This window comes from Contarinia nasturtii, unplaced genomic scaffold (genome assembly GCF_009176525.2).
Source record: "Contarinia nasturtii isolate CC-2019 unplaced genomic scaffold, AAFC_CNas_1.1 Cnas_scaffold_745, whole genome shotgun sequence".
Lineage (NCBI taxonomy): Eukaryota > Metazoa > Arthropoda > Insecta > Diptera > Cecidomyiidae > Contarinia > Contarinia nasturtii.
This window is the reverse complement of record NW_022198093.1, coordinates 1533483-1547924: the sequence shown is the minus strand read 5'-3', so window position 1 is coordinate 1547924 and position 14442 is coordinate 1533483. Positions and strand designations below refer to the sequence as shown.

Sequence of the window (14442 nt, the reverse complement as noted above, 5' to 3'; positions counted from 1 at the left end):
AAAATAAGATAGAAAAGTATGGGCAAGTGCAAGTGATTTGTTTGTGTCAGTCAATAAAAACACATTACAAAGAGAAAAAAGAAGTAATAAAATGTTGAAATGTACCTAAACACAAACAAAAATGCTAAAACATTTTTTTCCCCCGAAATACTATAATCATTGAAACTCTAAATGTAAATCATTCAAAGTGTTTTCTTAATTTGTTTTTGACAACAAAAAAGCGACGATTCAAACATCAATTTTCTGCTGCAGGCAGAAAGCAACGAAACATTTCTGTTCTTTAGAAATAAAAGATACTAATATTTTTGCGCTTAAACATTTTATAAAAATGAATTAAACATTTATCTTAGTAAACATTTGGAGTAAAGACAACACAAAAAAAAAACTCGCGTAAGAAATCGGATTCCACAAAATCGAAATTTTTCGCCTGATCGAAGTTTGTTTCATCTAGGAGAACAAAATTCGTAATGTAACTTAAGTGCAAATCAATGATAAAACAGTTTTTTTGTTGTTTTTATTTTTTCGTCGTCAAAATATATAATGAATAGAAATTTTCGTTTGGAAATTTTTTTATGTGTCGTCTCGTTGTTATCTCGTCGTCAACAAAAGACTTGAAAATGAAACTTTTTAAATATTTTTCGCTCTAATGATAAAAAAAATGTTTTTTTTTTCCTAAAATTAATTAAAATAAAATGAAATCCAAACTAGTTTTTATGAAGATCAGCAACAAACTAAAAAGAATGTATGCGAATATTTTAATGTGACAGAAATCGCAAAATTTATTATTACGATATTGCGTGGAAATGATTGAATCATTAAACACGCAAAAAATTACGGAGTTAAGATTTAAAAGAAGGAAAAAAAACGAACTCCATATTCAAAAGTATGTTTGAATTGAAGATTTGTGCACGCGTTCATATCCAATTTAATGTATAATAATTGTAGTTAATTATTGAAGTAAGACAAACATGAATGAACTCACTTTCACATACAGACACAGTGAAACGTTGAAAATTGTCAGAAACAAACTTATTTAAAATCGCTGGAAAGCTTAAAATAATTCATAAAATGTATTTAAAACGTTATTTCCTAATAACGAACTTTTTTTTTTTTTTTTTTTTAAAAGCAAACGTTTAATGAAGAATCAACATACACACAAATGTGCATTGTACTATTTTTTCTCTCTTGTTTGTTTTATGTGAATGAAAAAAAAAATAATTCAACAATTTTATAAACAAAAAAAATTATATTATGTATGTATTTGAAAGAAGTTAAAAAAGCGCGCGCATACATTTAGAATTCTTGATTAAAAAATTGTGGTGTACATTTTTAAAATGACCTCCATTTTTTATATAATTGTAGGTAAACATGAGAAAAACTCTCTCATAAAAAAAACAAAAGAGAACAAAAAAAAACTTAAAAATGAAAATATTTGACAAACTGCTCTACAAAAAAAAAAAAATTGCGATTTATAACCAAATACCAAATGATGAAGTATTAGTAGAAGAAAAAAAATATTTAATCACTCCCCTTTATCAAATTCACTTGTTGTGCTCTATTTTTTACGTGGAAAATATCTTTCAATTTCATTTCGACACCGAACTTATCATTGTTCCTTCAAATCCCAATTACAACTGAAATCACGTATCAAATTATCAAATCGACGATAATTACATTTATACAGTAGATGCAGCAGAGATGAATTTGTACAATGAAAATCACACGGTAATCGTGGTTTTTTTTAAAGTAATTTTCATACAAAATATATTATACAATTTGATTAGCACTCAGTGAGAGGGTCACATGTGGCCAGAGTCAATTTTTTTTTATTTCAGCAGCTCTTTGGAGCTCATTGTTTCAAATTTCGAATGAAATGAATACACATTGTAGTGTAAGCCCGTAGTGAAATGTCAATCAAGACACTACTTAAAAATCGACCTTTTTTGTGGTTTTTAAGCAAGTTTTTTTTATATATAAATTCCATTCTTTCTTTCGCGCTAAAATTCCCTTTCAAATGAAAAAAAAAATGATCGCCAACACAACAAGAAAAATTGGCTCGAATCCTATGTTTGATAAAAAAATATTTATATATTTAATGGATTTAAATTTAAACTACAAACAAGTATCACTTGAAACAAAGAAAACGTTAGCAAAACGAATCGGTCGTAGATGTCTTTTCTTTTGATAAAATTTTTTTTATTACTATTTATTCATTATTTTTTGTTTTTTTCGTACATGGTGTATATTTTTAGTCGAATTCAAATTTAGCTGATGAAACATTTTTGATAAAAATATTTATATTATTATACAAATCGCCAGGTATGGCCAAGTAATACAATTGAATTAGACTAAATACAAACTGTATGTATCTCGTCTCTGATAAAATAAAAACAAAACCAAATCGAATTAAAATTGCGCTAATATTTAATTGATTCGACTGCAATAAAAAACATACATTTCATTTTGAATTCGAACTTTTTTAGAGAGCAAACAATTAACGTGTGACATAAAAAAAAAATTAACAAAATTTGCCTTTTTCCGTTGCAACGGTTAATTTTCGAAATCATTGGCTGATTATCTGATTAGAATGAACTTGTTGTTACAATATTTTCGTTTTTCCCTTTTTTCAACTGAGACAAATAAAAATTCATAACTGCTGCGATTTCTTCTCATTCTCTCTCCATCCCATCATTTTTTTCATAAAAGTATATTCGTACAGATGTTTATTATCAACGATTACAATTTGGCCGATTGACGGTATTTCGTGATCGAAATTCTATGTTCAAAAGTTACTCAATTAAAAACAACAACAACAACAAAAATGATATGATATTGCAAACAAATCTAATTGCAAAATTTTAATAATCATTACACACTGAAATGTAGAATAGAAAATACAATAGCCATGTATAGTGAATGCATAAATAAAACCGCTGACAAAAATAATGAAGAAGATGGTGAATAAGAATTTTGAAATGATATGAGAAATGATATTTTTTTATGTCACTTTTTTTGACATTTCCTTTCAAGAGATACGAGATAAAAAGAAATAAATTGAAGTTGCACAGGAAATGGATTCTATAATGCCAGATTCAATATAAAATAAACAACACACACACACACACCACATTAAATAGTACTAGTAGTGCATAGAGATAAAACCAACAACAACAAAAAATGGTATTTAAAAACTCGGAACACGGCAAAGGTGCAGCAAAATGATTTTGAAATACATCAAATAAGAAGAAAGCAAATTACAAACAAACAAAAAATATATTATATAGTCATTAAAACATATAGACAAGAACTTGATAGATTTTCTCTTCGTTCTTTTCGCTGTTTTTTACCCAAATAATTAGTCCAAATAAAAAAAAAAACGAGAATATTTTTGCAACATAACGACAAACGAATACACCAAAATACCCACAATAGAAAACGAAAAATAATAATAATAAAAACAAAACTTTATCTATCTAGACAAGCAGAAAGAATATCGAAAAGAATTGCACCACTTTTCTTTAAAAAAAACAACAATTTAAAACAAATAAATGAATAAAAAAAATACCAAAATAAAAAGCGAAAAGCGTGCGAAAGCATCAAAAAGTTCAATTTTAATCAGATTCGCATGGGATACCATAGTCCCCGATGCGATAGATAGTGATGACTAGTAGTGGAAAAAAGTGTTCGGTATCGGCAGATTTCATTTTTTTATAATATTCGATTCGGTCCATTTGTGTTCCAGAAATGAGATTTTCTTTTGAAACCAACAAACAAAGCAACAATGAGTTTGATGAATTCGAAAATTGACTAGCAATACGTTTCGTTAGGAATTGAATTCAAAGAATTCACACACATAAAAGGCAAACTCAATGAAACAAAAAAATTAAAATTAAACAAAAAAAAATCATTTGTATTGGCGATTGATAAAAACATACAAAACTAAAAAAAACACTTATATATACACATATGTATTGGACAAAAAAAAATTCTTACTTATAATTCGGCTTACTCGCCATAGAACGAGTATAAACTCATTATATTATTTCGTAACAAAATCGTATGTTTGCAAAAAAATACCATTAAAAAAAAAACAAAAAAAAAAGTTTTTTGAACGAATAACGACTTTTTGATCTGATTCTAATTTAATAAGCAACAAAAAAATGGATGCATAGCAAAAAAAAACAAAGAGATACAAGTACACTTTTTTATAAATTTGATTACATTTAAATTTTTCTAAATCATACACGTATTACTACTACTAGTGACTAAAATGCAAAGAGAATGATAACAAAACAAAGAAAAAATACCACAAATTAATCACACGGACTTGCCATTTTTTATGATTTCTTTTTGTATTCGTACGATAATTTATATATTGGATTCACGTTTTTTGTACAAATCTTTTTCTACCAATATTTTCCCGAACTATTTTTTTCTCGGTTTGTATTCAAAACGACGCGATCGTTTCGGGTTATATGAGTTAAACCGTCAGGCTTCAAAGTGATTTTTAAAATTCAATTTGAACGTACAGACACATGGCGATCGACACATAGACAACACGAATTGATCGCGTCCATAAAACAAAAATCGTAGACAACATTTTTAAATACACGCTGCAACTTTGTAGGGTTGGTGCAATATGACACACAAACACACAATGATTGAGATTTGTGCGCTGAGCGTTCACACCTCACATTCATTGTTATATTGCCGGTTTTATGGGAATAAAACGAATGATATGCATTCACAGTTCAAATAAAAACAATAACAAACAAACAAACAAAATTGTGTATATGACGACAAGTCGTTTTTAATGCCTATCAAACGAAATTCTACAAATAAAAAAAAAAAACAAACAAAAAAATGATGAAATGAGAAATAAAATTGCATAGAGACAATTTAGTTAATAAATATGTTACGCAACTACAAATTGAAATGAGAATCTGTTCAAATGGCATATTTTTTAAAAGAAAGATGATGAAAAAAAGAGGAAAAACAAATAGTCGCAAATTATTTTTAACTTCAGCTATGAGAAAAAAAAATTAGAAATGCATCTGATGTACCATCCAATTCTGTCAATACAAATTTAAATAAAGCAAATCATCGTATTTAATTAATGTACCGAATTCAATTTTTGGCATTTTTTACTCGATATTTCTTTACAATTCGTTTTTTTCTTTCCATTGTTTATGCTGTATAGCAAGCGATGTGGTATACAATTTTTTTATTCCCTTTTATATAGTTACATTTTATTTATTAAAATATTATATTTTTGGATATATTGTTTCCCACGATTTGATTCGATTTATTTTATTTCTTTTCCTTTATGTACCTATATTATTAAGTTATATTTTTTTAGTTTTTTTTTTTTTGAAAAATATTGTTTCACCGTTTAAAATCCTATGTAATAAAGATGGAAAATACACTGAGAATCGAAGTTTTTATAAATTTATTTCAGCACAGTACATGGGGAAAAATGCACAGTGTAAGTTTTCAAACTTATTTTAAGATACATTATTCCGAAATCAAGATGAGTAAAATGAAATCATACGGGTAACACGGGTGAGTTCGAAGCATAGATTTTCGTCTGCAAATGGATTAATTTCAATGTCGAACATTGCATGTGACATATAATATAAGCAAAAGCGTAATGATGATAAATGATCTAAGGTGTCCTTTCATGGATAATTGTCCACCCACTGCTGTGCCAAGTTTAAAACGGAAAAAAAATCTCGTTTATATTCATTTTTAGATTGATTTAAATTGTTTTTGGTTTTTAAACATTTATCACTGTTTTTTTCTCAACTTCGCAGCAAATACAAAGTTGACTACACAAAAAATACACAAACAGTTTCGCCAACGAAAAAATAAGTATAAGAAATTCTAATTGATTTATCTTAGTCACTTTTTGATTGAGTTTGGGTAATTTTAGCATTTTCAGAGATTGTTTCTCAGAGCAATAAATGTTCTTTGAGAATGTCAGTGCAGAGTAAAATATTAAAAGTTGAAAAAAATGTCTGAAATCATAATATTACTAATTATTTAACATTATTTTCTCAATTTTTAATATTTTGCTCGCGTTTTCTCGTCACTGAAGAGCGCTCATCCTCACGTTTACATAGCTTCTTAGTTCTTACCAGGGGTCCGGGAAATTATACCTTTATAAATTGAGAAAAAATCTCTTTCGATTTGCTAGAGATTTTCACCAAAAAAATGAAGAGCAAAAGAAAACGGAAATAGAAATTACCCCTTTATAATTTTGAAATTTCTTTTTAATTAAAAGAATTTTAAAAGAAAACATTATTCCATTCAATTTATATGCGATTTAGATATGTAATGGGATTGTGCGTCAAACCGTTCATTTTTTCCAATTTCATTTTATTCTTTATTTGTATACGTATTTAAATATTTTCAATACAATTAAGTGGATAATAGCTTAGATTAGAATCACTGCGGCATAATTTAAAATAGATCTTTGAATGGCGCTAATCTTATAAAAAAAGTGTTAATAAAATAATAATTTAAATTTTCTCTGTGCCTTGTATTTATTCAAGTAGAAAAAAAATTAACATTTACATTATTCTTGAATAGACAATAATTTTATGTTTATAGTCCCATTTCGTGCTTATTTTGTTAGTGAAAAATTGTTATCGTCCGTAGTTTGCTCTATTCTGTGAAAAAGAGGAAAATAATTAATTTCTTACTGTTTCTAATGTATGTGTTAGATAGTAAGAATAAATGATATGCAAAAAATTACCCGAATATGTTGATCGGCCAAGTCGAGGTGTATAATTGAAAGTGTCTACTCGTGAGTCTGAACGTTTTCCCATTCTCGGTGTAAAGAAAACATCATATGGCTTAGGTTGTTCATCCGATTCGGATCTCCGACCCAACCGTGGCTTATAATCGACGCTCCGTTTATCTTGTATGATGCGAACTAAATAAAAAAAGTTCGAATTAATTCAAGCGCCCTTTGAATGTATTTATCACTTGAACTTACGCAAAAGCAGATACTGCAACAATGGTGAATTCTGCACTTTTTCCTTGTCGATTCCATGCAGCGTTGATAGGTTGAGTAATTCTTCATCCGAAACGATTTCATTTAGTAAACTGTCTAGTTCTTCGGTCGATCTTTTAATTCTGTAAAATAACATCGATTTAAAATATTTTTTTTTGTTAACTTTCTTTTTGAATTCACTCACTTGTGATTTAATTCTTCCGTTGCGCGAAAATTTTGAGTCTCCTATAAACGTGCACAAACAATGTACAAAAGAAATTACATTAAAATACTTTGAATAAATTGGCGTGAAAAACAAATAGCACACACCTTATTTAAATCAGCCGCCATCGCATCACAATAGAATACAAAACAAATCAATAAAATTGACGACGTACATAAAGTGGTTTTCATATTGTTCTCTTTTATTCTAAAAAACAGAAGCAAAATTCCTACAAACTCTTAAACTTTTAAAAGGACGACTTTAATCAATTTGTTTTTTTTTTTATTTAGACCGGTTCACTTTGTCTCAATTGAATTGAACTAAGCCGTGATCGAGACTTGAATGGGAGTAACTTGTGAAACGTTCATAATTTATAGTAAATTTCGAGATGGTCAACAAATATCTGCGATTGCGCGAAATCATAAATTGCTCTTGAATGAAAGGAAAAACGAAGAAGAAAATGTGTTGACGTCATGCTTCGATCGAAAGAAAAACAATGAATTTTCATCAGACAGCACGTTTAATTTATCATCCACACCATAAGACGACGTATTTGCTTTCAATTTCACCGAATCGCCTCCTACAACTGTCCTAAGTTATTTTTTTATAGTTATCATTGCCTCATTGTTGTCATGTTTGGATAATAATTATCAGAGGCTGTTTCTCAGAGATTTTTCGATTTTTTTTTCAACTTTTAATATTATGATCCTTACTGACGAGGAGATTTGCTCCTCACAGCTCATCTGGCTATACAAAGCGTTCTTCTCCACATTTATTGCTTTGAGTAACATCGTCTGGTAGTTATTTATCTTGTAACACGTAAAAGCACCAGTGACAGCGAAACAATAGGAGGAAATGACTGCGAATTTTAAAATTGGTGCGCTGTTTAGTATCGATTTGAGTTGTTAAATTACATTGACGTCCCCTTTGAAATTGGTGGCGCCACCGTCGGCTCAATGAGACTTGAAGTCTTCACATCCTGTCATTGCAGCGAAATAATAAAGAGGAAATCAAATATTTCAATGTTGATTCTTCGCGGAAATGTGTGGTGATATATACGATAAAAAAAGGATGACGAATGTTGTGATGCACCATATGACATTTCAATATTAACGTCACTCGTCGTATTGGAATCAATTGAATACAGTGTGAGCTCATCACTAGAGAAATTATATAAGACGATTATTTATAATGGAAGTGGAACACATGAAAATACACACATGACCACAACTTCAATGCAACATGTGCAGGAATGTATATTACGATCGGTTGAAGCAATACAAGCGGAATAATAAACGCAGTCAACCAATAAATATAAAAAGTTCACAACTTGAAAAGAACAAAGAGCCATCGAGACGAACATCATTCTTGACACAAACTCAGAGACTGTTTCTCAAAGCAAAATATTAAAAAACACAGAGTCTTACGGGAGTAAGATGAACTTTTCCGCACGGTGGTAGTTGCGTTTTTTAAATTTGCAAATTCAAAATAATATTTGTTCGATTTTTCAAGCCTTTCAAGCGGCGTAAAGTTCGAGACCAAAAAATATGTTCAAACCTTGGCATCGAAATATTCTTTAATTTAATAGCAGAAGTACTCGAGAAAAGATTTTTCACACTTTCATGATGAACCCATTTGTACGACATTTGAAAGTATTCTATTTTCTAACAAAACACTATAAAAAAATAGGTTTGACGTTAATTTTGCCATAAAAATTATTTTTGAAACACTTTTCATAACTAAAGTCACAAAAAATTTGGATCTTTGTATGGGAGCTATATCTGTATGCTATCTGGTGTGAAACTTCGCACAGGTTTTTTTTTTCACTGAAAATTTTGTATGGGAGGTAACCCTAGGGGCTTAATTCAAAATTTTCAACGACTGAATTCAATAATAATATCTAAATTAACTGAATTTTTCTGCAAACGAATGAATTCCGGAGAATTGTACGGCGATTTCATTCAAATATGTGAGATAGTGGTGAATGGTTTCTGCTGGCAATTACTTCAATATTTATATTTTGTGTAACAAAATTGTAAATGTTTTTTATATTTTTTTAATAAAAATTAATTTTATTTTCAATTTTGAGCGATTTTCTATCGAAAACAATCGGAAATATTGAAAAAATAATAAATTAAAAAATATTGCGGTTATCATAACCTCACTTTATTAATTTGACACATTTCATTCTTTTCACACGAATTGACCGAACTCATCAATAACCACTCGATTCAAAAGTGTGACTTTACGTGAATTCCTGTGAATTTTTTGCCGTATTAAGCCCCTAGAGGTAGCCCTAATTTTGATTGAAATTTCTTCAAACTTCTAGAATGTTATTTTTTTGTGTAAAAAATAGTCTGTGCAAAGTTTCACGTCATTAAGGTACAGGCATGGATCCCGTTCGAACAATTGGCGCCTTTTGAAAGGCGCACGCACCATTTCTGCGCCTTTTAATGAAATGACGAGAAAAAGAATAAACAACACATCGTATATATATATATATATAGGTGGTTCGACTATAGTTATAAGTTATGGAAAAATATGTAAGATCTACGAACATGACGTTTTTTTTGACTTAATAGATGTCGCAGACCTAGCGCCTTGAGGGGTCCATTTTTTGAAATTTGACCAAAAATTTTCAATTCATTTTAAAAACATTTTTTCTGGTTCGTAACGCTGATAAGTGAAATAGACCACCAAAAGCCATTAAAGAGCTCCCGGACTTAGTTCTACCTGAAAATTGGGTCCGAACATGACTGAACATTTTTCAAAAAATGGCCCAACAAAACAAAATTTCAACTCATTATTGAGGTGGTCTTGATTTTACTGAAATTGTCCGACTCACTCTGTAATCTTTTGAGAATGTCGAATAGAGATTATCTGTGTGTTATGTTTGATCAATACTTTCGATTCTACATGCCCGCCCTACTCAAGACTTTTACAACAAATGTCGAAAATAACCAATTTTTTTAAATTTGCCTGTGCACCAAAACGTAATTTTGTCTACAATATTCCATGTTTTCGTGCTGAAATATTCTGATCAGGGCATATGCATTTTAGAAGGGAAAAGCGATTCCCACTCAAAGAATGTTGTTCATATCGAACCATTTGAAAGTCTACATTTTTCAGTTTTTTCAACCGATTTGTTTTCCAAGATATAGGAACTTTTCTTTGAGTGTACATCGTCTTTTCCTTCTAGAATACATCTGTCATATCCTAATAGATTTGTTCCCGGAACAAAATAATTCGGACTCAAGGAATCCAATGGGGGCAATCTTTTTGAGAAATACTACACCTTGAAATGATATTTTGAGGGCTTTATTCAATTGAAGAATAAATTAAAACATTGGTACAATTAGTTTTGAATAGATTTGGTATACATACTACAAGTTCACCGTAGAAATTTCTCCTTTTGTTTCAAAATTTTACAAAAACAATTAGAAAATGCAAAAAAAAAAATCGAGATCAAATAGGTAAAAACAAATGATAGGTATGGCAGAAAGCTAAAAAAAAATGGCGTGGATTAATATAAATATTTTTGATTTCCAATGTGAAAAATATAAAAAATATGAATACAATAAAAGAATATATAAAATTAGGGCGAGCGTGGCGAGCCAAAATTTTTTGTAGATTTCAAACAGAAAATTTAAATTTAATGCTAAAACAAATGATATAAGTAAATAACACTTCTTTGGAAGTTCTCACTGTGACGCAATACTGCACATCAAATCTGAAAATGATCTGATATAAATTTTCAGTGACGCTTGCAATCAAATACACAAACAATTTTTATATTGCGTTGCCTTATTCCAGGCCGAAGCTTTCTTTTAACAAAGCCAGCTCTGCCACAGCTGCTTGGACTGCTTTTTCGCAGTGTCGAATTGCCATGAGTGAGCTGGCTGGCAAGGGGTGGGGCTAAGGAACTGGTGCTGCAGCTGGACCTGCAGCTGGAGCTTCGGCTGGAGCCTGAACGTCTGGATCTTCTATATTTGAATAAAATCATAAATGTGATTTATTTTGAAAAATCATGTATTGATAAAAATGGGCACCGTTTATGTATTGAGAATAACAAACACAGATAAATATTTATTATTGAAAATGGCCTTTAGAGTGGCCGCGGAAATCAACTTCATCATATAAAAATTCACAGACAAAAGTACAAAATTACATGAAATGTAAATACAGGGGGAGGAAAAATTTTTAAGCCTAGAATATAAAGAGAAGTGTTTTCAAATCATTCTTGTGCTGTAATTGAAGTATGAACTGTCAACAGTATTTCCACAAAAAATTTGGTTCATATCTCTCTTAGCCCAGAGAACCATACGTGACGTACCTTTCCAACAAATGTCTGTAATTTTTGTAACGCAAACATGCACATTCAGAGAACAAAATACATTCGATTTTTTTTAATTTGTGTCGATATGGTCAAATAATAGACAAATACCCTCTGCTTTGTGCTTTATTTGTGTGTTTTTTGTGGTTTCTTAAGCCGTCCAAGAGAATGTAGTCCAAATTGCGCTTTCTTTAATTTCGACAATTCTTGCTGTTTTCAACAAAGTTCGGCTATCTACGGGGAGAAAGGTCATTCCATTTGACAATAAAACTTTTAGCAATGCAGTTACAGCTCTTCTTTTCACATTATAATCTATGGCCCATGATCTAATTGCGGCTGTAAATTCATCCTTCGATTCTGTGTAGCTCTTTCTACGTTGGTTGGTAAAAAGTCTACTTTGTTGCTTTGATTCATGGTCTAGCTGGTTCTGTTGAATACATTCTGTAATATTTCGCTCATTTTTCAAAATTGCTTGCATTCCACGATAAATCTGTACTCGATTTCAAGTCTGTTCACGCACTTTCTCTTTATTCAATTTTATTACTTTAGTCATTTTATTACTTCAGTCACTAGTTTTGAATTTCAATTTATATACTTTACCATATGGTCATTGGTCATATATATGACACTCATAACAATATTGGCTAAAAATGTGTTGAGTCGAGGTAGAGTGTCGAGGACGAGAAACAGTATATCTCGAGTTCGCAATGATACTAATTAAAATGGTTCGTAAATTGAATCAAGGATATAGAAATCTGTAATCAATTCAAGTGAAAAATAAAATATTTTCCCTGTTTTATTTTTTTATTCCGTTTAATTCAATCAAGAAATTAGGCATTAAAAAAAATTGTATGGTAATTTCAAGTGGTGAAAAGTTGAGAAAGTGAGAGAGCACAAAGCACATACATAATTCACGAAAAGATATTGACCGATATTTGAAATTGATTTGTGAAAATTTAATCGGAGATGCAACGCAATAAATTAATTTCATGTCAACAATTCAAATTCAATTTTTTTTACCCTGGTTAAGTCGAAGAACTGTAAGTAAATAGACGAATATTGTCATAGTGGATTCACTTTGAAAAAAATTTGCAACAAATCTCAGAATTAATATCGTTGAAAAAAAATCTTCACGCTGAATTCTTTTGTGTGAGATTTTTAACAAAACGATGATAGCAAAAAAAAAATGATGAACACAATTGATGAATCGTCGAAGGAAAAACCATTATCACCCATGGTTTTCACAATTGTTTTCAGACATTATAATGAGATATTTTCAGCCAGATGAATCAGCTCAGCCAGATATCGTCAGGAGCTGAAATTGAGTGGACACAATAGAAGTGATTGTTATGGTTATAATTACACTTACATTGCTATAATCACTATAACAATCACTTTTATTGTTTTCACTCCATTTCAGCTTCTGACGATATCTGGCTGAGCTGATTCATCTGGCTGAAAATATCTCTTTATAATGTCTGATTGTTTTATGTGATTTGCAATACTTCGTTTGATGGAAAGTTATCGATACTTACATTTTATATGTGTCTATGATTTGATGTGAATTCAGAGGAAATCTTTCCAATGTGTAACAGTTGTTGTTTGTGGTAGAATTACTTTACACGCAATCGAAACTTAATTGAATTTTTTCTCTCTATAAAACTACGCGCGGTCGAGCATGCAAACGAAAAGATATTGCCTATAAAAAATATGTAAAGATATTGCCTATAGGATATCTGTTTACATCAAAACGTGTACCACGAGTTATTAACAATAAAATATGTGCAGTTAATGTGGTGTAATTTCGAATGGGTGAATGAAAAGTATGAAAAGAATCGTCTATCTAATTGCATCACATGCATGGACCGCAAAAAAGGCTTTAAATTTGATTTGTATGTTTATCTTCAACCAAAGATTGGCTCCATTTTTCATGCGTTTTTGCACTGTTTTTTATTTTATATTTGCAGAAAATGGGCCGTGATTGCGATCCAAAAAAATCCTCTAAGCTAATGTGGACCGGAAAAACGAAGAAGACCGCCAACGGCAAAACGCGGAAGATCTTCAGAGAGCAGCTAGAGCTGCCCAGGAAGCAACTGCTCGAGAAAGACAAGAACATTTGCAAAGAAATAGGGCGGAAATCAAAGATCGCGTAAATAAATGGGAGAAACAAAATGATAAATAGTCATCAGTACTCGCTAACGCATCTATTGCTGTGAGAATTTTTTTTGTTAGAAAATACCAGAAAATACAATATTTTTACTTTTTTCAAGTAATAAAAACGCTTTACACTTGTAAAAACAACTTTTCCGCAGCGTAAGCCAAATATTATTTATTTTTTATTTTTGAATCACACTCGTATAAAATGCTTTCAGAACTGTTTTGTTTCTTGTTTCGGTTAGAGATCTTTATTGTTTGATGTGTATGAATGTGTACGCTGTATATACTAATGCTTCGTTTGAACGACTAAATCTAGTTAGCTCTGTATACATACCTAATACATACACATGTGTAATCGATATTTTGCTTGATATATAATCAAGCTTTAGAATCGTTTTCGGTTTACTTGTTTGTTTGTTTGTTTGTACCACGCATAACTCAATTAAGGTATCAACTATCAACTTGAAACCCTTTTTTTCAGATTACTGAGACCAATCCACGAAAACTATATTTTTCTTTTTGGAAAATTCGTCAATTTTTCTTGTAAATGAGGCTTTTCCTAAGAATTTGTATGGGAACTTCAAGACAACTTGATTTGTACTTTGTAGCTCGAGTTCAAATCCTACGATTTTGATTAAAATCTCTCAGTTTGTAGGTCTGCAGATGCCCTTTCGAAAAAACACAAACAGAATACTCGATCGACCTTGTGAATAGTAGCTCTAATACAGCGAC

The 14442-nt window shown here is 30.4% G+C and overlaps 1 protein-coding gene across 1 annotated transcript; it reads right to left on the bottom strand.

Annotated features, from left to right (window-relative positions):
• Window positions 1-6357: 6357 nt before the first annotated feature.
• Window positions 6358-7546, bottom strand: LOC116341725. The gene is made up of 5 exons (XM_031768966.1): window positions 7328-7546; window positions 7203-7243; window positions 7001-7140; window positions 6758-6937; window positions 6358-6671 (listed from the first exon to the last, which is right to left on the bottom strand). Exons 1-5 carry the CDS (start codon window positions 7409-7411, stop codon window positions 6667-6669), a joined length of 450 nt encoding a protein of 149 aa, XP_031624826.1. The 5' UTR covers window positions 7412-7546; the 3' UTR covers window positions 6358-6666.
• Between the last annotated feature and the right edge of the window lie 6896 nt (window positions 7547-14442).